The sequence below is a fragment of the Wolffia australiana genome, chromosome 16, assembly GCF_029677425.1.
Source record: "Wolffia australiana isolate 7733 chromosome 16, ASM2967742v1".
NCBI classification, from domain to species: Eukaryota; Viridiplantae; Streptophyta; class Magnoliopsida; order Alismatales; family Araceae; genus Wolffia; species Wolffia australiana.
The window spans coordinates 2,950,183-2,974,781 of record NC_135850.1 but is presented as its reverse complement, the minus strand read 5'-3'; the positions used below and the strand labels follow the sequence as shown (position 1 = coordinate 2,974,781).

General features: G+C 41.3%; 4 protein-coding genes across 13 annotated transcripts in view; 3 read left to right on the top strand and 1 right to left on the bottom strand.

The window, feature by feature from the left end:
* Nucleotides 1–11,600, bottom strand: part of LOC144713879 (putative phosphoinositide phosphatase SAC9) — a 29,591-nt gene extending 17,991 nt beyond the window's left edge. The window contains exons 1-5 of one of the 6 annotated variants that reach the window (XM_078588606.1): nucleotides 9,549–9,687; nucleotides 9,304–9,462; nucleotides 9,098–9,203; nucleotides 8,649–8,781; nucleotides 3,159–4,363 (exon numbers count right to left, since the gene is read on the bottom strand). In XM_078588606.1, the coding sequence (XP_078444732.1) occupies nucleotides 3,159–4,363; nucleotides 8,649–8,781; nucleotides 9,098–9,199 (1,440 nt within the window). In that variant the 5' untranslated portion in view covers nucleotides 9,200–9,203; nucleotides 9,304–9,462; nucleotides 9,549–9,687. Of the gene's footprint in view, nucleotides 1–3,158; nucleotides 4,364–8,274; nucleotides 8,445–8,648; nucleotides 8,782–9,097; nucleotides 9,697–11,347 lie in introns of those variants that run through there. The other 5 variants (XM_078588603.1, XM_078588605.1, XM_078588608.1 and 2 more) reach the window with 5 other exon arrangements.
* A 214-nt stretch (nucleotides 11,601–11,814) lies between these two features.
* LOC144713882 (carbon-sulfur lyase) lies at nucleotides 11,815–13,983 on the top strand. Of its 3 annotated transcripts, none has more exons than XR_013584187.1 (2): nucleotides 11,815–11,951; nucleotides 13,698–13,983. XR_013584187.1 is itself a non-coding variant. In XM_078588613.1 (2 exons), exon 2 carries the CDS (start codon nucleotides 13,021–13,023, stop codon nucleotides 13,432–13,434), a length of 414 nt encoding a protein of 137 aa, XP_078444739.1. In that variant the 5' UTR covers nucleotides 11,846–11,951; nucleotides 13,018–13,020; the 3' UTR covers nucleotides 13,435–13,574. The 3 variants fall into 3 exon arrangements, 2 of the variants coding, with proteins under 2 accessions (XP_078444739.1, XP_078444738.1); XM_078588613.1 differs by lacking the exon at nucleotides 13,698–13,983 and adding an exon at nucleotides 13,018–13,574 and having other exon boundaries at nucleotides 11,846–11,951; XM_078588612.1 differs by lacking the exon at nucleotides 13,698–13,983 and adding an exon at nucleotides 12,757–13,574 and having other exon boundaries at nucleotides 11,864–11,951.
* Nucleotides 13,984–14,773: 790 nt separating this feature from the next.
* On the top strand, nucleotides 14,774–20,153 carry LOC144713880 (microtubule-associated protein 70-2-like). The gene is made up of 11 exons (XM_078588610.1): nucleotides 14,774–15,263; nucleotides 15,329–15,414; nucleotides 15,862–15,927; nucleotides 16,471–16,641; nucleotides 16,908–17,078; nucleotides 17,178–17,333; nucleotides 17,408–17,554; nucleotides 18,222–18,293; nucleotides 18,372–18,899; nucleotides 19,587–19,771; nucleotides 19,844–20,153. The coding sequence occupies exons 1-11, from the start codon at nucleotides 15,044–15,046 to the stop codon at nucleotides 19,890–19,892; spliced, it is 1,851 nt and encodes a 616-aa protein (XP_078444736.1). The 5' UTR covers nucleotides 14,774–15,043; the 3' UTR covers nucleotides 19,893–20,153.
* A 293-nt stretch (nucleotides 20,154–20,446) lies between these two features.
* Nucleotides 20,447–24,147, top strand: LOC144713881 (two-component response regulator ARR14-like). Of its 3 annotated transcripts, none has more exons than XR_013584185.1 (6): nucleotides 20,447–20,786; nucleotides 21,920–22,072; nucleotides 22,154–22,555; nucleotides 22,636–22,712; nucleotides 22,879–23,676; nucleotides 23,751–24,147. XR_013584185.1 is itself a non-coding variant. In XM_078588611.1 (5 exons), exons 1-5 carry the CDS (start codon nucleotides 20,624–20,626, stop codon nucleotides 23,551–23,553), a joined length of 1,470 nt encoding a protein of 489 aa, XP_078444737.1. In that variant the 5' UTR covers nucleotides 20,447–20,623; the 3' UTR covers nucleotides 23,554–24,147. The 3 variants fall into 3 exon arrangements, 1 of the variants encoding a protein (XP_078444737.1); XR_013584186.1 differs by having other exon boundaries at nucleotides 22,879–23,681; XM_078588611.1 differs by having other exon boundaries at nucleotides 22,879–24,147.
* Nucleotides 24,148–24,599: the final 452 nt, after the last annotated feature.

Below are 24,599 nucleotides of genomic sequence, written 5' to 3'. Positions count from 1 at the left end.
ATAGGGGTGGGCAGTTTAAACATCAAACCTATTGGAGAATTAAAGAATGTTTTACATGTTCCAAAGCTATTTGTTAGTCTAATCTCAGTACAAAAAATTGCAAAAAGTAAAGAGTATAATATATTGTTTGATAATCTTGATGCCTATTTATGTAATAAGGAGCTCGGGTGGAAGACTGGACTAGCTAAAGTACACCAGGGACTCTACTACCTACCCTGGCAGAACTCAAGACCACCACGAGGAGATGCTTCAAGGGTGGCCACAGTAAAGAGACCACCTGACGAAGTCATCATGGAGACACATCAGAGATTTACAAATGAGGGCATTAGACATGAGACCTCATGCCCATATACTCCCCAACAAAATGGCGTAGCAGAAATAAAAATAGGAGACATTGTGGATAAAGGGAGAACATTATCGATACAGGGAAATGTTCCCACTAATTTATGGGGATTTTCTGTTATGACTTCCACACACCTGATCAATCGACTCCCCTCAATACGCCTTGGTCTTAGAAGTCCCCTAGAATTACTTGAGTCATATTACCCAAGTGTAAGATTGAAAACTGGGTTACCTCCCAAAATATTTGGTTGTGTTGGCTGTGTATAATAATACACAAGCAGAATAAGTGGTCAACAAAAGGATTAAAATGTGTTTTTTTGGGTTATTCCGTTACACAAAAGGGATACAAATTTTATCACCCCATAACCAGGAAATACATGGTAACTAAGGATGCTGTATTTGATGAGAAAGTGTTCTATTATAAACCCCAAGGAAATGAGTCTCATCAAGATGTATCACGTATACTCAATATTGAGCACTCAGATGTCGACCAGCAATCGCCAGAAAATAAAGGTGATCACTGTTTAGACAAGCATAAAATGTTAGATAATGGGGTTGAAGTAAACTCTCAAGGCCACCTGCGTGGACCCGAACTAGACCAGCAATCAGAAACACCCGATGTGAATGGGGAAAAGGGGGAGTCGTCTCGGATTTCCCCATATCCTAAGTATTATCAAAGAAAACAAAAGGGTAAGGAAAAGAACGCAGGTCGTCGCTTGAGGAGCAAGAGTTATCACAAGAAGGGGGAGAACTATCAAATGAAGGGGAACAGGCATATGTTGAAGATTCAGTAGATCAAATGAACGAAGCAATGCACTGGCCAATAGCCCTAAGAAAGGGCACAAGAAAGTGTACAAAACAACCATACCCTATGGCAAACGATCTCAAGTACCAGAAAGTTTCACATCAATACAAGATGTTTCTGACGCAAGTTCAAGCTATACCTATTCCCAAATCTCCCCAAGAAGCCCTGAAAAGTACACATTGGAAGAAGCAACGGATGAAGAGATGAGAACTCTACTACAGAACAACTCATGGGAAATTGTTAATCGACCTAAGGATAAGCAAACTGTGGGATGTAAATGGGTATACACCATAAAATGTAATCCAGATGGAAGCATAGACAGGTACAAAGCACGATTAGTAGCTCGGGGATACACTCAGACTTATGGAATTGACTACCAAGAGACATTTGCACCAGTTGCTAAACTTAATACCATTAGGATTTTAATATCCTCAGCTGTAAACCTGGATTGGCCACTAAATCAATACGACATTAAGAATGCATTTCTACATGGGGACTTAAAAGAAGAGATTTATATGGATATTCCACCAGGATATGAAGAACATCAAGATAAGGGAAAACTGTGTAGACTTCGAAAGGCTCTATATGGACTAAAGCAATCCCCTAGAGCATGGTTTGGGAGATTTACTCAAACCATGAAAAAATTAGGATACCACCAGTGTAATGGGGAACATACTATGTTCCTAAAACACTCCGAAAACAAACTACTAACAATACTGATAGTATATGTAGACGATATCATAACTACTGGAAATAACTTAGAAGAAATACGAATCCGTGAAGAACATTTGAGTAAAAACTTCCAAGTTAAACAACTAGGACCCTTAAAATACTTCCTGGGTATAGAATTTGCCAGGTCAAGTGAAGGTATCCTAATGACACAACAGAAATACATACTAGATCTCCTAAATGAAACAAAACATATAAACTGCCATGTGAATGAAACACCGATCGAAGTTAATCATAGAATAACTATAAATGAGAATGAACCTAAAGGAGACATCAACTCTTATCAGAGTCTAATAGGAAAACTCTTATACTTGTCACATACACGACCTGACATATGTTATGCTGTGAATGTGTTAAGTCAATTTATGCACTCACCTAGGAACTCGCATTTTCAAGCAGCTAACAGGATTCTCAGGCATCTACAAGGAACACCAGGAGTGGGCATTGCACACCGAAAAACAGGTAAGATTGACCTAATTGTCTTGACTACAGGTCAACTACTGGGTACTGCACAATGCTAGGAGGAAATCTAGTAACCTGGAGAAGCAAGAAGCAGAGTGTCGTATCAAAATCAAGCACTGAAGCTGAATTTCGTGCCATGTCCAAGGGAATCGACGATGCAATATGGATCAAGAATCTTCTGGAAGACTTGAAAATTAACTTCCTAGGACCAATTATCATCCGCTGCGACAATAAGTCTGCCATCAGTATAGCTCATGATCCGGTTGACCATGATCGAATGAAGCATGTAAATATTGATAGATTCTATATCCAAGACCACTTGGAACAAGGGAACCTACAGACAGAATATGTAAGCTCTGATGAAACAAACTCAATATTTAAGATCCAAGCTTGGAATGAAGAACATACATTCCTGCACTTGAGGGGGAATGTCGAAGACAAGCTGAAGACATGGGCTGCTTGGGAAGCCCAGGATAAAGGGACATTGTATCGGGCCAATACAGGCCCAATATCGGGTTCTCTATCCAACCCGTTCGATCAATAACGGCAAGTAAAACTAGCCGTTATATGACCGTTGGAACTAGCCGTTATCGGCTTGTATAAAAAGCGATATACATCGCACATATTTGTGTGATGGTTTTTAATTGAAAAACTCTTTTTCTTTTCTTCTCCCCCTTCTCAATTCTATACTTCACAATAGAGAATATCTTCCCCAACAATAAAGACATGAAGTATCCCATATCATAACATATATAGAGAATATCTTCCCCAATAATAATAAAAAATCATAAAATTGAACAAAATTTTTACAGATCCGAACCTGTAAAGGATATGAAGGAAGCGAAGGGAGATGTTTAAACATCCTTATCCCCAGGAACATCTCCAACTGCTTCTGTCGAGAGCCATCAACAATGACGTTTTTGTATCTTCTCTGGAGGGTGATCTTCATATTCTGTGCAGCTGCGAACTGCTTAAACTTCCCAGTGTCATCATTAAATATGTTCAATATTTGACTATGCATGGCTTTGGACCCAGTGTACAGAGTTGCATGAATATCGCCAGCCAAGAGAAAGAGTTCTGACAATTTTTTGATTGGAGAAAGCATCATGGAATTCTTGAACTGGTCAAAGGTCATATCGAACATTTTCCAAGATTTCTCAGCACATGGATGCTCCCATGTTGTGGTTCGGGTCTTGTGATTGACATAGTAAATCCTCCCTGTCTCAGTATGTGTATACTGTGCCCATCCTGGAGGCAATGAAGCACTAGATGTTGATCCAAATGTAGATAATGCTTCAGTCTCTATTGAGATCCTCAGCCGTCTACACTGCTCAACAAAAACTTGGAGGCAGCCAAAATAGCTAGCAGCGTTTGTTCTGTCCAGTGAATCTGCACAATTGAACCGTATTACCCCATTCTGGAGGCCAGATAAATGAAAAGCACCATTGATATCTTCGTTATGAATTATCAACCCTCCTTTAAATCTTGAAAGGTGCTGCAGAGATTTCGAATATTCTCCTTCACAGAGCCCTATACCTATGGTGGGTGTCTTCAAGTGCTTCCATAGATCCTCAATTGTTTCCTGCTCTCCTTTCAGCTTCACATTAGTGTGCCAGTCAAAATTTTGGATATACAATTGGGTGAAGGGAAGTTTACCACTTAATTTTATATAATTTAAGCACTCAACAAAATGTTTAACCAAAATATCTTCGGATTTGCCTTCCCCTCTTCTTAACAAGTTGATACACATGATGGGGACCATAGAATTTTTCTTATTGCTGCTACCAGTCATTAAGCTTGAGTTACGAATGCCGTATCTCTTACTCAGCCTCTGATAATATTCTGCACTTCCTCTGTAAGGGTCTTGAGACGAGACATAAATTTCAGCTTCTGCTGCAGTCATTTTAAGTTCTGCACCCCACCAGAGTGGTATTGTGCCTCGTCTCCAGATGTAAGAACTGAAGGGAACAGTTTGCGCACTCTCCTGCAGAACCCAAACGAGTTGCTCACACTCAACCTCATTTCCTGGAAAAAAAGGATTACATCATAAAACTTTCCATGATTTAGTTCACAATGCGTCCATTTTTTTTGAAATTTAACACATTTCTATCACAAGACTACCAGAAAAATAACAGCTGTCGAGATTGGACAAAGGATAAATAAAATCATAAAAATCAGAAACAAACTGTTAGCATCAGCCGAAACATTTTGGACAGTTAGCCGAAACTGTTAGTGTCAGAAAACTTTCCTCTCGGATTTTTTGATATCAAATCTCTTGGATTGTTAAGATATTTTCTGGGAATAGAGATTGCTTCTTCTTCTAATGGCATTTTTATTTCCCAGAGGAAATACATTTTGGACAACTGTAAACCGTCGCCAGTACCTATAGATCCGAATTTGAAACTGGGACCGTGTGAAGAAGCAGCTCCTGTTGACCAGGGACAATATCAGAGGTTGATTGGTAAGCTTATATATTGTAATTATTCTTGACCAGATATTGCATTTGCAGTGGGACTTCTCAGTCAGATAATCCAATGTCCACAGGAACCACATTTGCAGGCGGCATTTAAAGTACTTGCCTATCTAAAGGGGACAGCAGGACATGGGCTGGAATTCCAAAAAGGAAAAAGATTAATATTAGAAGTGTACACTGATGCAGACTATGGTGGATCTGTGTTGGATCGTAGATCAACAACTGGATACTGTATGTTTCTTGGTGGTAGTCTGATTACTTGGCGCAGCAAGAAGCAAAAGATGGTGCCAAGGAATTTGTGAAATCCTTTGGATCCGAAATATTCTTCTCGATCTCAATATTACTCAAGATTGTCCTACAGTACTTTATTGTGAAAGCAAGTCTGCTATTGATATAGCTCATAACCCAGTTCAACATAATAGGACAAAACATGTTGAAATTGATAGACATTTCATCCGAGAAAAGATTGATTCTAAAGTAATTGCTATGAAGTACATTCCCTCTGCTCAACAAGTTGCAGACATACTCACCAAGAGCATTCCAGGCAGCTTATTTCATTGGCTTTATTCCAACCAGGGAATGAAAAATATCTACCTATCAGCTTGAGGAGTGTCAGCCGTAACATTTCTTTCTTTTTATTCATTTCTTTCTTTCCATTTCTAGATACTTGTATTGGACCTTATATTATTAGCCCACGTGGATGTACAACTTGGCATCTATATAAGCCAATGAAACCCATCAGAAAAGTGGGTCAAGTTAGTTTACGCTTTCTTGAATCTTGTTTTCCTCTCCTCTCTTCCCTATAGTGTCATAGACAAATTGTGAGAGAAGAGAGAAGAGGGAATTCAAGGTACATTGTTCAACAGTTAGGCATCTACGAATTTACTTTTATTTTTAATATAGTCCAAATTTTTATTTTTATTTTTAGTAATTCAGTTATTTTTTCTTTCTATTTCACTCATACCCTATCATGGATCTGACTATTTATTACGGCGCCTTGCTTAATAGGCTGAATAAAAAAAACTTTGGGAATTGTTGCACAAAGGTTGAAGAGTTAGTCGAAACAGCAAAGTCCTCAAAATGGCAACAGGAAGCCCCATTCTCCATGCTGCGTTTTCATCCTGAAGCTGAAGCCATCAATCCAAGGTTTCCTCTCTGGACCAAAAGTGACTGATATAGTGGTCAGTGAAAGCGGATCCCAAGACTGGGAAGGTTGAAACCATGGCAGGATGACAGAAGACTAGGCAAGATGAGCGGAAGACTAGCATCAGCAATGACCTCTTAAAAGAGGTCTGAGAGCATGTCACCGTCATTGTCACCCGCTCAAAAAGGGGAGCTCTGAGAATGTCTTGGCATCAGCTTATGAAAGAGGAGATCTGGGAGCATGCCGTCATCATTTCCAGAGGCTTGAAAGCACTTGCACGAACAACGAGATGATGCAACCAAGCTCATTCCATAAGCATAAGAACAACCATTAAGAGAAAGGTTTGGGAGTATGAGAACAGCAAGGAGAGCATAGCATCCAGCAACCTTGCCCTATCTTGATTTTATAGATGTTTCTCCCTCCTTGAGCACATTCTCCCAGCTGTCTATAAAATACTCAATTTAGCAGCTTTAGGGAGAGTATTAGATGACAGGTGGACTTTTAAAAAAAATTTCATTTGGGTCATTTCAGTAAATATGTGACCGCCCATTTTCTACGTGCGGATGATATCATAGTTTGGATAACTAGATGGTAAGCCCAAAACTGTGCTCTATGATGGCAGAGGTAACCAATTATCCTTCTACATCCGGTTTATTCTTGTCATGGTTAACATTCTGATTGAATTGGAGAGCAGAATCTAACTAGACTCTTCAAGAACAAATCTGGCCCCATTCAAAAACAAGAGGTAAGTTTAAATAAACGGAGTGACTTTATCATAGGGACAAATCAGAAGGGGCAATCCAGAGAACTGCTGAAGTGACATGGGAAGCCTCAACAGCAAAGGTGAGTCTACATTTCAACCCAATAAACAAAAGAAAATACGAATCAGGGACAAATAAGAGAACAAGTTGAGCCAATAAAAAGATGAAATGGAGAATTTTGCAATATGGAGGATTATAAAGCTCAAAGGCATAATGAGGTCTATAGAAATGGCTTTACTGGATGAGATAGAGTGCTCTTGAGTACTTAATCTGTTTAACAACTCCCAAAAGTTTTTTGGAACCTTGATTCAAGAGCCTCGATTGTTATGACGGAGGGTATTTCTAGGATTGATAATCAAAGGGAAAAGGTCTGCATTAAGTGCTCACCAGTGAAAAAACTCTCTATAGTGAGAACTAGAGATATCAATATTAAGGGGATTGTGCTGCATGGAGAAATATCCTTTTTTTTTTTTTGAAAGAATGCATGGAGAAATATCTTATATACAGAACTCAAAGAGCACCTAAATTTACTGCAGAAACTTGACAGAGACCATAATTTGCATAATATTTTGATCATGATGATTATTTTTTGCATGATAAGGTCACCTAAGCTCACTGTCCAGGAAGGCAGAGCACACTATTTTTTTGAAAGAAAAAGGGGATGATCTCCTGAAAACAGCGATCTCTATGTGAACCTAAACATACAAGGAGTAGCTCGCGCCTTCCTCCACTCAATGTATGCAACGCAGAATTAGAACAACAAATCTTATGTACCAATACTTCTAGTCTCCTCGATGCCTCGTCTCCCCCTTGAATATAGAGTCCTCCCAGGAATGGATCGTCACCAGAAAGGTCTCTCCCTCCGATCAAATACAGTCGTTTTCTCCCTGAAGACCCCTCCCCCCAACTCTGCTCCACCACAGTCGATGACTCTTACTCTCTCAATAAGTCCAATTGTTTTTTTTTTTGGAAAGCATATGAGGCGGTCACCTGAACAAATCGGTAACCAACTGACAAGTACATGGTTTGAGCCCTAGGACTCTATTACATGTATACATTTTCCTCTTCCCTCTTAATCCCCATCACAAGGAAAACCATGATGCTATGAGACCTTCTATAAGTCCAATAACCACCCCCGTTTTCCTCGTCTCCCTTCTTATTTAAATTATTATTCAAACACCACCCTTCCCGCCAAAATACCTGGCAGTTATTCTCATTGGCAGCATTTGTCACAGATCGTGCTGGATAACTCCCTTGTTATTGGCTACTTTTCCCATATTCCTTCATTTCTCTTTACTCATTCTCATATACTTCAATACTGGTATCATAACAGACTCATCATGCATCATACTCCTTGACAGAATGCAATGCCCAACAATTGTACATGTTCTGGAGACATCAAGGGGTGAACGAGATCGTGAAAAAGTCCCAAACCAATATTCGGTTGAAGTCATTTTAGTCGCTGCAGAGTTTATTAATGTCCTTTCAGCTGGGTCCCTTGGAAATCAAAGTCCTCTTCATTAACCCTGGCGTATCCAAAACTGAAATTAAGTATTACCTGTTAGCTTTGGGCTTCCCTCGACTCTTCTCCAATGCTGTCCTCTCCTCCCAGCTTGATTAGATTTCTAAGATGAAAAGGTAACTTCTATTCTTTGTCCATGACTGGTAACAGTTACAAACGAGTGGGCTGAGACCCGCAAAAATTATTAGTAGTGTGGATAAAATCCAAGGTTAAAGAAAACACTTGAGTGTGAGACAAACCCGGGCCATTTACACAAGGCTTAAACTAAATTAATAAGGTGTATGTCAGAGTAGCAGTTGACACTGGAATCCTGAAAACACCCTGCTGCACTACTTAATATTCATCCTTGATATCAATTTTCTGATCTCTATATATTTTTGATAAAATAAATGGGTATGATATATATTTACCAGTGCTAAAAGATGCATTCAAACCACGGGCTAGGTACCGGGTGCCAGGGTGCAGTCTGCTCCGCCGTGCTAGGAGAGCCACGACCCCTCCTTTTTGGCCCGTCATTTCAAAACTCCGACTCTCTGCAAAACCCTACATATACTAGTTATACGAGTAGGCTGTAATATAACTATTTCATTGAGTGGAAAATAATGTCTTATCATTTATTCCTTATGACAAATGTTGATAGTAATCACGTGAACAACAGGAAATGGTACACAAATAAAGTTCTATGTTGTTCAAAGACTATTCTTCAAATTTCAGGATACAAAAACCTTCATAAGAAGGGTTCATATTTATGTATACAACATTCTCAAGTACATGTGATATTGATTCATGTAGAAAACTGAGGTTCAACAGATGGGCGAAGAAAAAAAAATAAACCTAACGAAAAAGAATTTCAAAATACCTGCAGCAAACAGACACAATGACTTGGGAGTCCAATATCTTTGAAAGGCTTTGACAAGAATTCATTCCAAACAAATTCGCTGTCTGGATTACCAAAAGGCATTCGGCTAGGAAAAGGGCGTGTTATATCTCTTGTTTCGCAGAAATAATAATTTCCATCAATATCAATATCAGTCAATTCCTGAATATTCTTCAACTCTCCCTTACCTTGAGGGTGCGCATATTGAAGTTGAACTCTAATCCATTGGCTCTCGGAAACAGTAAACACACATTCACCACTTGGGAGAGATGGAATTGTGGCTTCAAGTTTTTTTGCAACTAAAAGTAGCCCAAGGTTACCCAATATAGCATAGCCAAGAATTGCACCTGCATGAACTGTATTCTTACAAGCCCATTGTGATCCATCTGTAATAAAACGCAAAGCTTCCTCTTCAGAGGTAAATATATCAAACCCAGCCTTCGCTTGGTGTTGCAGAGCTCCAGTTGTAGGATCAACGTATACAACTTGGGTGTCATTCCGTGTGGATAAGCTGATAATGACATATACCTCGCTAGTATTCAAAGTGGCAACAATAACAGATGTATCCCTAAGGGAATCGACTGCAACAAAGACAAATTCCATGGGGGTTAACAAAAGAGGAAAAATGATTCAATATAAAAAGAAAATGAACCTATTTTCAGATGGGCATTTCAAGGGGGAAAGAGATATTTTATTTGGAGTATTGCATTTACCAATATCCAGACAACTAATGACAGCAAAAGTTTGTTCAGTCCAAATTCTTTGTGTTTGCAAGCAAAAAGCATGCAGATGATGCTACTCAAAAAGGCATAAAAATGTACAGCTTCCCAGAGAAGACTTCCTGCCAATATCATCCAAAGGCTCTACAGGCCCATTCATGATTCAGTGAAAGCATCATGGAGAAAAGCACGTTTCATAAACTTCCACACTTCATATACGTTACACTTAAAGAGATGAAATGAAAAATTAATTCAAGAATGAAATGATTCAGGTGTTACTGAACCTTTTAGTCGTTCACTTCATTCAAAAATTCATTCAAGAATGATGATATTATGTCGTTTCTGGCAATCTTGAACATTTATGGCTAGTCAGCAAGGTCACAAATCTTAGTTGCTATAGCAACCAAATTGATAATAAATCAAGTAATGAGTCGCAGATCATGTGAATGTTTCACAACGTAGACCTTGAATCAAATGATGAAGCCGATCATGAATTTGCTCATGTTCCCTTTGATCAAGATAAAAAAATTCGTTCTATGTGCCTCTCATATATAAATAATCTGAAGAAGCCATTGGTTCTTTCAACTCTAGTTCATTTAATTTATAGGGGACAAATCCTGGGTTCACAAATTTCTGGATTCACAGTGCAATGAGGAGATATGATCTAGGTTCACATATTTCTGAGATATTCAGCATCTCAGTCTGTTTGAAAGAAAGGACCTCAAACTATATTCAGGTACGAGTCTACAATGATAACGATCCATAATTCAACTATGCATCTGATCTTCTTAAGGTGTATCCAAGTAGGTTGAGACAAATTACAACGACAGCTAAAGAGAACCACAGGGGTGTTCAGTTCCTAGTTCAATTTAATACGCTAATCTCGAACCAACTATTTATGAGAACGGGCAACAGAGTGAATAATAAACTGATTCACTGATTTCTGGGTCCATTTCTAGGCCAAAAATATTTGAAATGCATCATGAAAGATTAAAAATTTTTCAATCCCTCAAGTCCATCAACCATCTCATATATCTCAACCCTACGGGTATTTTCTTAGAAGATATCTGATTCATCTAAACATCACCGGCTGGACAATTGCGGTATTGACTCAACCCGACTGGAGGCGCCAGGCGTTATGAAGGTATTGTTAGGCTTAATGTCACGATTAAATGAAACATCTCTATAACTAGAACGCTTTGTGGGAGATAATATGCATCCCCCTTCACCAATTATTTGACATTCATCACCCTGATCACTTTGAAAAATCCATTTTACCATGAGAGATCCTGACATCATTGATCCACCCATAGAACCTCTGTCCAAAAAATTCAATATTCGATTAAATATAGAATCGTCATCACTCTCCAGCCTTCTGTTCAGATATTTGATATTACTCAACCTCCTTCCGGAACGGAATAAAACATTTGCGCAACTCAATCAACAATCTCAGGCAGGAGGAGATCCAAAAAAAATCAATCAACAATCACAATAAAATCGGCGTCGAATTCACCTCGATTACGGGCCATTGCCTCTCTTGGCACTTTTATCGTCTCCAGAAAAAAAGTATCAGCTGATTGCCAAAGAAGACGACGCCGCCGCGGGCAGATTTCCGAATTCCTTAACCTGAGGAGGAAGAACAGGCCGGATTTCCCAAGACGCAAGTAATCTACGCTGCGAGGAAGGACGAACACCGCCGATCACGCAGCAATGGCGAGATCCCCGACGGGGGCCGCGCTGTTCATACGAGATAACTTAGGCGTTGATGTCCTTCCCATCTAAATATAGATTATAGAATAAGGTGAAAGTGAAACTACCAAATTCCAATTAAACCCGCAAAAGATCTCTAAATTCCAAATACCTACTGGGATAAGCTTTATATTTTGTAATTAGCCGCAGGAAAGCCCGTAGGGAGCTGGATATAAGATCTAAGAGAAAGTTTGAGGGGTATAAAGCGATATAATAATTTTTTTCCGGGGTTTCTGTTGAGCTTATATATACACTTATCAATGTACCAGAGCCAATTGAAGTAGAGAGATTCGTTGGGATCTTCTGCGGTGGATTTCACGGGCGCCGTGTCAAGCGCGAGTGAGCGCCTTCGATCTTCGCCTAGTCCGGTATATCATTCTCTACTATTTCTTCAAACTTTGATCGTGAGATATAATCGGGAACGGATGAAATGAAGGATTGACCTACTTGAATGATTTTGCATCCCGAAAAATAGCCGTCTTTTGCTACGTACTCTGGATCCTCGCATAGCTACGACGTGAGGTTTCTCGTCGGTAAAATGAAGTTTGAACGACGAAAGTGGGATTTCTTTTATGATTATTTTCCATCAACTCAAGGTCTCATTATCCACGCTTCGTTCAGGGTTTATAGCTTTTGTCTCAGTCGATTAAGAGAATTTTCTTAAAGTGACATTCTCCAATCTCTTTTGGGGAATTGATCTTGAAAGTCCCTTCCTGGCTCTTCCCTCTCTGTCAGTGGCCGGTGATTTTTTCTTATGTGTGCATAATATTCGTCATAACCGAAAGAATAAAGAATCTATCGAATGGGATTTGATTATCACAACGGAGTTAATCGTCCTTATTGTGGCTGGAGTTTTCGCCGATCAATATCTCAACGGATCGATGATTATATAACTAAATGAGGTCATGTGAGACATCTTCAATGTTTACCGAAACCCAAAGGTTATCTTTCTTCCAGATTTTATTCAATTTCTTTCGAAAATTACGGGGATGTTCATTCTAAAACTAAATGACCTCAATTTAGTTTTAGAATGTAGGAAATTTTGACAATTTCTTCCTGGAAAACGCATAATTTAAACATTCTTCCTGGTATAAGAAATTGCTTTGCTTCCCCGAGCATGTTCTCATATTTTAAACTGTCCCTTTCTTTTCCTCCTCCATTTTAACTCAGCAGTTCGAGTCCGCTTATCTCCAGCCAGTGAACTTAACTGAAACTATCATAGCACGCAATTTTGACGATTCAGCAGTTCAATCTATGTTATGATTGTATAGAATAAGAAACTTTATCAAATTCCTTCCATCCAGAGGCAGATGCGATACTTTCTTCCTGATTTTAGTCAAATTTTACCTTCCCAATAGAATATTCTCTTCTTTCTTTACCCTCCTTTCCTTATCATCCCTTACACATCTCTCTCCCTACCACTGCACTGGCAAGAGAATGAACACTGAGATCGTCACGCATCGTGGAGGATGCCACTGTGGCCGTGTCAGATGGGAAGCAGAAGCTCCGAAGAGCGTCGTCGCGTGGAGCTGTAACTGCTCTGACTGCTCCATGAGAGGCAACACTCACTTCATCGTTCCTTCTTGCAAATTCAAGTTGAAGGTTGACTCAGAGAAATTCATCACCACTTACACCTTCGGATCTCACACTGCTAAGCACACCTTCTGCAACGTCTGTGGCATCACTTCCTTCTACATCCCCCGGTCAAACCCGGATGGAGTAGCATTGACTTTTAGATGCGTTGACCCTGGAACACTCTCTCATGTCGAGGTCAGGACGTTTGATGGGAAGAACTGGGAAAGTTCCTATGAGCAGACCTCCATTGCATCGTTTTCCTTGGCTGACGGATAACTTGGAATTTTAGTTTTTTTTCATGGTTTTTACTATCGATTATTCTTATGTTCGTGGCAAGTCCAGAGTCTCCCTCATTTCATTATAATACTAGTTCTCTGTTTAATTTTTCTATGAATTATATTGGTTGAAGCTTCTCTCTTGGCAGGCCACCATGAAAGAAAATTGAGGGCAATAATTCGGGCTGCATTTTCGTTACTTAATCATTTTATCTTTAATTAATTACCTAGTAACCCGCAATATTTACCCTATGATCTGCGCAGTTTTGTTGACTTTGATGGGAAGAACTGGGAGAGTTCCTATGAGCAGACCTCCATTCGCATCGTTTTCCTTGGCTGATGGATAACTTGGAATTTTAGTTTTTTTTCATGGTTTTTGCTGACGATTATTCTTATGTTCGTGGCAAGTCCAGAGTCTCCCTCGTTTCAGAATAATCAAGTTCTCTGTTTAATTTTTCTATGGATTGTATTGGCTTTAAGCTTCTCTCTTGGCCGGCCACCTAGAAAGAAAATTGAGGGCAATAATTCGGGCTGTATTTTCGTTACTTAATCATTTTATCTTTAATTAATATTACCAAGTAACCCGCAATGTTTACCCTACGATCTGCGCAGTTTTGTTGACTTTGTCAGAAGCAGCTTAATTATTTTCATATGCTCTCTATAATATTGTTTTGGATCCAGTCCCATTTTCTTTATTTTCGGATTAAATGCTGGCCATAAAGATCAGTTTTTTATTAACCGTCCGATCATTAATTATGAGATTTGTAGTAAAAGTCCTTGAGGGAATTTACTCGGTGGGTCTTTTACTCTGCAGTTGCATGTCGCAATGGTCCCCCGAATTTAATAAATAAACCCAAAAAAATAGGCCATCTTCCCCGGGAAAGACGAGCAGATTCTCGTCACCGCTCCGGAAAGAGCGGTTAGCTCACCGCCCCGTTGACTAGTCAACGTTATGATGATCTCTGACTGGCCTGAAGTGCCGGGCTCACCCGACCAACAGTTGTCAGCCACGTGTCGGAACAGGGCCGAGTTACACCTAAGCGTCCTCCTTAAGAGCGGTCGACAGCCCACGTGGCAGTTGACTTTTTCACCTAATCTCGATTAGTAGCCGTAAAGCATCTGGCCAAGTTAATTAAGTAATAAGCCGGTGGGGCCCGCACGGATTTTGCGGTGTAGCAGAACGGTATCATTGTCACAGTAAATGGTGGGCCCGGCGTTCTGAATAAAAATATTCTAATTTTACCAATTTTAGAGGGGGGGAGTGGGGGACTAACTCTTCGTCTCGGAGTTTTAAAACAAAGATATTAAATAAAAAACGGCTCTTATAACAGTCTCTGTACAGTACACGGACACCTCTTTTTGGGGGATGTGGAAGGCTGGAAGGGAACGTGGAGAGACGGCGATGGAGGTGGGTAGTCGGCTGAGGAAGAACTCCATGAATGCGGCTTCGAAGGTGAAGGGAATTGCGTTCTCTAACCAGTTTGTTTCCAGCTCGTGCTCTTAGAGGCAACGGAGAAGCCTTGTTGCGGTCTTAGCGGCATCTAGGGTTTTGATTTCGTATTGATTACGCTTGGCTGCGGATTTTGGATGTGAGGGAGTTGGATCTGGGAATGGCCGATCGGCGAGGTTATGAAGGCGGGGACGGTGGATTTGAGCAGCCCGCTTTGCTTACCGTGTCGGGGTCGTTCAGAAGTGAAGGAACGAAAGCTGGGAGCTTGAGGCGACGTGGGTCGATTCGGCCGAGCTCCGAGGTTGAAGATCTAATGGGGTTGATGCACGGCTCGGATCCGATTAGATTCGAGCTGACCCGCCTCGAGAATGAAGTCAGAGGTAGGACCGGAATTCGGATCTGCTGGAGTTTATACCTTTTTTCTTAAAATTTTCTTGTAATGCAGAGAAGGATAGGGAATTATCGGAGGCCCAAGCTGAAATTAAGGCGTTGAGGTTGTCCGAGCGTGCTAGGGAGAAGGCGGTTGAAGAGGTACGTTCGAGTTTAGTCCACCCGGTGAAATATAAATATTAGATTTGCGTCTGTTCCCACCATTTGCCCTTCTGACTGAGAATCTGAGATTTCTGTTAATTTTGATTTTTTAATTTATCCATCTCCGACACTTCAACAGTGGCAAGTTTCTGCCTCGTTTTGTGTCGAATCGGGACTTGTTCGCTGTTTCATTCATACAGAGTTCTCCTGTCTTGAATATTATTGAAAATAGCTTAGGCTTCTGGACATATTCAGCGGCTATTAAATGTAACTTTCCAGGCACTTATTGTTATAAAAACCTGTATTTTCCCTCCCTTGTTATTATTGTGGCCGTTTGTTTGTGGAAATATAGTCAGTTGGACAGACTAGATTTTCCTTTTAAGTTATTTTGCTAGTGGATGCCAATTGTCGCATTTATGTGAGCGAATGCTTTTATTTTAATATCAGATCACGGAGGAGTTAGCAGTATTGGATGAGAAGCTCAAGTTGACTGAATCACTTCTCGAAAGCAAGGTATGTGAGCAACATGGCTTCTTTTCAATGTCGGCCAGATAAACTTAGTGGGCAGCCTCTTGGCTTTGAAAAGAGTTTTTTCCATCATCTAAAAATAGAAAATAAATGCGTTAATTTTAAGAAATTAGTTGTAGGAACTTTTATGACTCTGATCTTGTTTTGGCTCAATGGTCTTCTATGCTAAACATTTTAAAATAAATTTTCCTGTTCTTTTCATCGACCGGCAGTTTTAACATTCTTATAGGAAAATGATGATGCAGATATAAATTTATATGACCTGATTTGGTTGTTAAGTGTATAAAATAACGGGTACGACAATCTGACGGAAAGTATTTCCAGTCCGTTCAATATTGTCTTTTAAGGAAACATAGACAGAGATTTCGGTGTTTAACAAATTTCACCAAATGCCGTGAATTGAATGATTTGTGGCGTCACATCATGATTCCTATTACCTAATTATCATTGTTTTCTAAATCACAATTCATCTCTCCTGGAGATGGGTGTGCCTTATGCTTATATATGTTGTACCGTATCTATTTTCAGAACCTTGAGATCAAAAGGATTAATGATGAGAAGAAGGCCTCAATGGCGGCTCAGTTTGCCGCCGAAGCTACTCTCAGAAGAGTTCATGCAGCTCAGAAGGATGATGACATGCCCCCAATTGAGGCAATCCTGGCACCATTAGAAGCGGACCTCAGACTTGCCCGTCAAGAGGTTTTCTTCTTTTCTCGCCTTATTCCTAGCCATGAGTCATCTTGAGAGTTTAAATTATATCTGATTTTTGGCCTGAGACTTATCCTAATCTTATCAGCTCTTTCTTACTAATTCACTGCGGCATCCTCTATCCAGCTATTTTTTGCTGCCTATTTTTTGAACCCAAAGTTGTACTGTCTATCTAGTTATGTAATTTTTTGTTTGTCTATCTAGTTCATCATTTATTAGCCGACTCCATTCTTCACCAATTTACTATTTCTATGCAGATTGCCAAACTTCAAGATGACAACAAGGCTCTTGATCGTCTTACGAAATCAAAGGAAGCTGCGTTATTAGAAGCAGAAAGAACAGTCGAGATGGCTTTAGCAAAAGCCTCTCTGGTGGATGATCTTCAAAATAAGAATCAGGATTTAATGAAGCAAATTGATATCTGCCAGGTATGGATTTCCTCCTTTTGAAGCTTTCGTTGAATATCTTGGTCACCATTCGTCCTTTGTCCTATTTCATTTTTTGATGAATATTATGTTTTAAATCAGGAGGAGAATAAGATATTGGACAAACTCCATCGCCAGAAGATTGCGGAAGTTGAGAAGCTGAGCCAAACCATCCGTGAGCTTGAAGAAGCTGTGCTAGCTGGTGGGGCTGCTGCAAATGCTGTTCGGGACTACCAGAGAAAAGTTCAGGAAATGAGCGTATGTTAGAAGTGTCTTTAACAGAGACGTCATTATCTCCTTGCTTGACACATCTTTGTGCATTTTTTCTGCAGGAGGAAATGAAAGTTCTTGAGCGTGAATTAGCACGTGCCAAGGTCAACGCCAACAGGGTTGCTGTTGTGGTGGCAAACGATTGGAAAGATGCCAATGACAAGGTTATGCCAGTAAAGCAGTGGCTCGAAGAGCGCCGTTTCATGCAGGCAAGCGTTCAGTGTCCTCTTATTCGCCAGGCGGCTTGATGTGTGATATATGTTATAGAGTAGTAGTTTATTTTTACATAATTGGATTGTCTTTCAAACTAAGTGAGTCAATAGTGGGGTTTGTGTGACGGTGACGATTTCATAATTGCCTTTGAGTTTGAAATGAGTGATGTTGACAATGATGATTTTATCATCATTGTCATCATCCTGGCTCTGAAAAATGAAACGGACAATAATGAAAGCCTTTTTGCCCTGAAAATGTTGTCATCATTATACAAATCTTGGTTTCGTTATTGCCACAGAATCTCAGACTAATGATGATGACATCATTGTCGGCATCATCCTGGTGCCGACAGATGACAAGGCCAGACGAAATCATCAGCATGATAACTGTGTGTGATGTCGATTCCATCGTTGTCTTCCTCGTCAGAAGCGAGTGACGATTGTGATGGCTATTTTGTCATCGTTATCATCATTCTGATGCCTACAAATGAGAAGGACGATCATCACTCTTGATTTTTATTTGGCAAAAATTGAACTACTCTTAAATTGTTTAAATTTATATAATGATGGCAATATGTTGATTTTGAATATTTGATAATCCATCATATCTGTCATCCTATTAGTGAAAATGTGTAAGTATTGTGTGTCCCATTTTCCTTCTCAGGGCGAGATGCAGCAACTTCGAGATAAGCTTGCCATTGCTGAACGCGCGGCTAGGGCGGAGGCATTACTAAAAGTGAGCCATGAATCTATACTCTTCCCCTTCCCAAGTGAATTATTCTTATAGTAAACAAACATTGGCCTTCTGGTTCAGGAGAAGCACCAACTACGTCTGAAGGTTCTGGAGGAGAGTCTGGGGACGTCCTCCAGCAGTGCTCCCCGCCTTCCCATGGAGCCGAGGACAGTTGGCAACGGTGCTCTCCGTCGCCAGTCCCTTGGTGGGGCCGACAATGCCACTGGGAAGGTCTCCCCCAACGGATTCCTCCCCCGTCGATCCCCGTCTCAGCTGAGATCCACTTCTCTCTCGTCAAGTGCCAGCATGGTTTTGAAGCATGCTAAGGGGACGTCAAGGTCCTTTGACGGTGGCGCCAGGTCATCATCGGAGAGAAGCAAGGCCGCCCTCGCCAACGGGTCCGGCCCGTGCTTAACCATGAACAAGTCAGCCGAACCCACTGCCATAGGCAACAGCTCACAGGAAAAGTCCGCTGGCTCCCCCAACCCAGAGGCCCCAGAAATGGTCTCCGGCATGCTGTACGATATCCTGCAGAAGGAGGTCATTAATCTGCGGAAGGCCATCCATGAGAAGGATCAGAGCTTGAAGGACAAAGACGACGCCATTGAGGTACTTCCCGAGTATAGTTCAGGGACGCGGACGGGACAATTTTTTCGTCCCGAGACGAAAAAATTGTCCCGTCCAAGGATACGGACGAATTTAGGGACGAAAATTCGTCCCGGGGACCATCGGACGGGACGGTTTTCGTCCCCTGGGACTAAAAAACCGTCCGTCCAGAGGTCTCGGATGATGGACGGCCGGATGTGGACGGGAAACAGCCAGATTCACATCCTACGGTTGAGATTTCACCACGTGGCCTCGTTATGACAATTTGCATCAAGGTCCTTGTGTTTTTTCGCGCGTGCAAACTGACGCCGCTCAGAATTAAGTGTACATATGTCCATTTGCATTTTCTCTCCTCCATATTTCTCTTAAAATACTTAGAAAAATCTATATTAATATATTAAAAATATAAAAAGGGTTTTTTTCGTCCGGGACAAATTTCGGGATGAAAAATTGTCCTGGGAGGACTGGACGGGACGAAAAACCGCCCCGAGATAATTAGACGGGATCGTTTTTTTGTTGGTAGACAAAAAACCGGCCCGTCCTTCGTCCCTTACCTAACGTCGGAAGTAGGACGGGACAAAATTCGTCCCGTGACGTCCTTCATCCACATCCGGATCCAGACCTACATTCCGGAGGAAAGGGAGAATTTCAAAAAAATCATGGCAATGGCTGACGTTGGGTTTTTTGTAGATGCTGGCGAAGAAGGTGGACACGCTGACCAAGGCCATGGAGGTGGAGGCGAAGAAGATGAGGAGGGAGGTGGCGGCCATGGAGAAGGAGGTGGCAGCGATGAGAGTGGATAAGGCGCCGGACGGCAGGGCCAAGAAGCTCGGCAGCTCCAGAGGCCCGGTCAACGGCCCTCATCTCCTCGGGAGGTGCGTGTTTTGACCTTCGTGTTGACTTTTTCACAACGTTGACTAATTTTTCTTTCAATTCATGGGCTGTAGGACTCCTTTGCCTCGTGCCGGGGTGGTGCGCAACCTTCCGGGTCAATGAGGGTTTTTTGGTAATATTGACCTGCTTTGACCGACGGAGGAGATGGGTCTGCATCTGACTTGACTCAATTGTCTGGAGCTGGCTAACCAACCCTTCCCCAGTTTCTACTTAGCCAATTTCTCTGTTTTTTCTTCTGTTTTGTATAGGCCTCTCTCTCTCTCTCCCTCTCTCTTTCTCAATCTATCTATCTCTCACTCTGTGCTTGTTAATGTCCATAACTTCTAATCTTTTACTCTTTGAGGGCTTATATTCTTGTGCTAAGCTCTCTCTTTCTCGCACGTTTTCCACGTTTTTCTTCCAATTTTTATTTTTATTTTTAGTTTTTTTTGTTATTGGGCTTGGTCGGCCCATAAATTGGACTGACCCGGAAAGCGGAAACTACTTCTGGACGGTGTCAGCAGCGGCAATGATTGCCGCTTTTCATGACGGAAATACCCCCCTGAATTCACGAATTCTACAATTATTCATCGAAGACTGCTCCTGCTTAAATAAATAATAAAGGGAGGGTAAAATGGTAATTTGTGGAGTTTCCATGTTATCAGTCACAGTCCACGGGGATACAGCGGGCCGTCTGGAGGAGGTTTTTCTCGAGGATTTCAAGCTCGAACGGGGGATTTCTGAATTTTGGGGTTATTTAATTGAATTTAGTTCGCGCTGTAGAGGAACGAATTCGATCAGATCCGGTGCTGTGGGATGTGCTTGTTGAGATTTGACGAGTAGGGAAGTGATTGATGGCCTCTCTGGCGACTTGCATGAGTGATGTTAGCGGTCGGATCAAGGCCGAGGAAGTGGTGATGGAGAAATTCCCCGCCGGTCTTAGGGTTCTTGTTGTGGACGATGATATGATTTGCTTGAAAATACTCGAACGGATGCTCCAGAAGTGCGAGTACCACGGTATAATCTCTCTTTAGTTTTTTTTTACGCGAGAATTCCTGGAGGGCGGTCTAGAGTTCTTTTGCCTTCGTGGGAAACCTTGGACTGTGAATCTTCAAATTTTGATGGTTTTTTTGGTGTATGCCTTCTGGGTTTTCGTCTAACTCACCTTAAGTATGCTCCCATGTTTTCAGCAGTGCTTCCAAAAGATAATTCTACAGATTTACTTGTTCATGAGGATTTATTTCTGCATATTGGCAGTGTATTTTGATTTTAGGCTGCCGGGGTTTCTCTTTTTGTCTTCTTCAAGAGTTCTCGGAAACGCGTAGACGTAAGCGCGATTTTATCATTATTTGGCTGCTAGTCTGTGTTCCCCCATTTGGGTATTACATCTAGTAACGGCCACATATTTTTGTCCAATCCCTTCAGGCCACATATCTTTAAGGAAGGAAGCGCAACGTAATTGCCATTTAGAAGATCCATTCTATTATCTGGATAGATCTCTGTGTTAAGGTTGAACATCAGCCGTCTTAGTTTTTCAAGTGTTCTGAACTGAAAACATTGATTTCTGGATTTGCTAACTCCTTTTAAATGCTTTTGAATACTCTATTGTTGTAGCAGCTGCCGCTTCAGATCTAGCTCCTTTGCAATTTCTGGACTAAAAATTAATGAACTTTCAATCATTAGAACTCAACATGCAATGTCTGAAGCTGTTGCGCTCAGAACTTAAGTTTTCAGAGAAATATTGCACATTAGAACTCAACATGCAGTGTTTTTTACAATCAGTGTCCTGTGATTAGATACTTGTCCAACATTCCACAATTTTCATTTTGCTTTTCGTTTTTTTTTCCCCTATCCTTCCATATGTTTGCTAATGAAACAAAGGATACATGTCAAATGCGCAAAATGACCAAAGGTTCATTTAGAAAGAATAATATTTATCTTTATTTTCACTTTTCTAGCTGCACTTAGTGTAACAGTGTTTCAGTGACATCGCCTTTAAGCCTTACTTTCCCTATTGAAGCTTTACCGCCATGTGTTTTAATTTTTCATTCTTCAAACCGTTCAAAGGTTTAAGTACGTTTGTCATTTATTGATGCTTATCCTTAGTGTTATGTTTATCGGCAGTATCTTTTAATTTCCCTTTTCTTTAGTGAGTATCTGCTCCCGAGCTATGAGTGCACTCTCTCTTCTCCGCGAGAGAAAGGGACAGTTCGATGTTGTCATAAGTGATGTCCACATGCCTGACATGGACGGCTTCAAACTCCTTGAGCTAGTTGGTTTGGAAATGGACCTTCCAGTGATTAGTAAGATTTTACTGTTTTATTCTGTCTTATCAGATTTGTATCATTTTTTCATCTTTTGATCTCCTTTTCCTACTATATCAGTGATGTCTGCTGATTCAAGGACATCCATGGTAATGAAAGGAGTCAAACACGGTGCATGTGATTACTTGATCAAGCCTATTCGTTTTGAGGAGTTAAAGAACATATGGCAACACGTCATTAGGAAGAAGTGGAATGAGAACAAGGATCAAGAGCCGTCAGGTAGTGTGGTGGATGAGTCTGACCGAGTCAAACGACCTAAAGATGATACAGTTTGTACTTCGTCCGCTAATGCAACTGATATTCCCTGGAAAGCTAACAAAAAAAGAAGGGACACAACAGATCAAACAGATGACGGTGATGTCGAAAACGAGGATCCTTCAACATCGAAAAAACCACGTGTGGTTTGGTCTGTTGAGCTCCATAAGCAATTTGTGAACGCTGTTAATCGACTTGGCATTGATAGTAATCTTTTCGACTCTGTTACCTCTATAAATTTTATCTTAAATTTTTATAAAATTTACTATCTATTTTATTGTTTTCAGAGGCAGTTCCCAAGAGAATCCTGGAACTGATGAATGTTCCTGGTCTCACTAGAGAAAACGTTGCTAGCCACTTACAGGTATACTTGAAATTTTCATTTGTCTCTATTTCCTGAAATAGTATTTTCTTCAGTGAGGAGTTGTGTTGTTGTGACAGAATTTTTTACTCTTCCTGTATTTTTCTTTTACGGTGATCTTCAACATGGTTTAACGTGTTGTCAGTGAATCTTCTACAAACTTATGCAGAAATACAGGCTCTATTTAAAGAGGTTAAGTGGAGCGACCCAGCCCCAAGGGGGACCTCCTTATTCCTTCTACAGTTCAGTGGAAACAAGCCCCAGGATTGGTCAACTCGGAGGTGTCGACATGCAGCCGTTGAGTGGCACGTCTCAAATTCTTCCTCAAACACCTGATGCAATGCAGGGCGACTTACTGGAGCAGCCACTTCCACGTTCCCTTCTTCAACCTCAGTTATTGTTGAGTCATGCCAACGCATCCATAAATGAGGCGGCATCTGGATCCGGCATTTGGCCACAAACATCTTACCCTCTCGCCACCAATGGCATCAGTAAGTGTAATTTGATGGCTCAATTGGCAGTGCATCAACCACCACCTCACCCACAAAGGTTCCAAGTTGGCGGACTGGTCAACCCTGAAGACCTTCCCGGATGTAGTAATGCTGGTCATACCGTGGATTATAAACCTAATCCTTGGTCGTTGACCGAATGGCCTCCAGTTTCTGGTGCCAGAGATCTAGGATTTGTTGGAACTGGGGCTCATATTCCTAGCCGCTTTGCAATGGATGAAATGGAGCTGCCTGAAGAGAGGAATACTGGCAATTTAGGCGATGGAGGATGGATCAAGCAGGAGGTCTTTGCAGACTTGGAAGATTCTGATGACATAGAGACGTACCCTGTCTGAATTTCACTTCCTGGGGGGTTATTGTGTGAGGATGCCCCTTGTATTGCTCTCCTGGAGACATGACAAATACAACTTTGAGTTCTCTTGCGAGAGTATCGGGGAAATTGGGCTCCACTACTACTGGTCTGGTAACGCTCTTCTCTATTCATCAAATCTCTTCTTGTTGACTTGGTTTTGTGTCTCTGTACGATGTGCAGGTGGTGGTTTGCCCCTCGGTTATCAGAATGCTGCTTCCAGACCTGCTGGTTCAACTATTTTGAAGGTCTGGGTCATGACTCAGGATGGATCAGGGCCATCGGTTCACGGGTTCCCACGGCATGGGGTAGGCCTCTGCCATCCTTCTGGATCTCCCTGCCTGCTCCAGCCACTCTTTCCATGCAGGATCTAAGGGTAGATTAATCCAACCAGACCTAAAGGGCAGGTTGGGCATCAGGTTGATCTGGGTTGACTAAGTAGACTTGAAGGCCAGGTTGAGGTTCAGGCGTGCCGGCTCGGTGGGTTGGCCCTGTTTGTTGCTTTCTCACTTTTTCATATATTTTTCTCTCATTAAGCCCATTTAGGCAGTAAATAAAATTATGTAACGTGTTGGAGTGAGGCTCAGAAGAAAGGTGGAACATGCACACACACAGATGATGATGATGATGATGATGATGATGATGATGATGATGATGGACAGGGAAGGAGTGTGTGAGAGAGAAAAATAATGGCAAGTGTGAGAGGGGGGAAAAGAGACATAGAGAACAGGTAAAAGAGAGACAGGGAGATAGAATTTTGAGAGAGAGGGAGCATGATGGGCAATTAAAGAGAAAAAAAGTGAAAATTTGATGAGAAGAGAGGGAATGACAGGGAGAGAGTGAAAGATGGAGATAAATAGAGAGACATGGTAAGATAGAGATTGATCGTCCATGACCTGTCAACCTGACGAAGAGGACAGATCAGCGGTCAGGTCAACTGAACTGAGGGTCTGACTGGCTAAACCAACTTGACAAAAGGATATGTTGAGGGTTGGCTTGATGATCCCACCTTACTAGGGCTGGTTCCCCAGT

Coding starts and splice junctions, on each gene's coding strand:
- LOC144713881 (XM_078588611.1), top strand. CDS start 20,624: ATGGCCTCTCTGGCGACTTGCATGAGTGATGTTAGCGGTCGGATCAAG. Junction 20,787..21,919: donor CCAGAAGTGCGAGTACCACG/GTATAATCTCTC, acceptor CCTTTTCTTTAG/TGAGTATCTGCTCCCGAGCT. Junction 22,073..22,153: donor AATGGACCTTCCAGTGATTA/GTAAGATTTTAC, acceptor CTACTATATCAG/TGATGTCTGCTGATTCAAGG.
- LOC144713880 (XM_078588610.1), top strand. CDS start 15,044: ATGGCCGATCGGCGAGGTTATGAAGGCGGGGACGGTGGATTTGAGCAG. Junction 16,642..16,907: donor TCAGACTTGCCCGTCAAGAG/GTTTTCTTCTTT, acceptor ATTTCTATGCAG/ATTGCCAAACTTCAAGATGA. Junction 17,079..17,177: donor AGCAAATTGATATCTGCCAG/GTATGGATTTCC, acceptor GTTTTAAATCAG/GAGGAGAATAAGATATTGGA.
- LOC144713882 (XM_078588613.1), top strand. CDS start 13,021: ATGAACACTGAGATCGTCACGCATCGTGGAGGATGCCACTGTGGCCGT.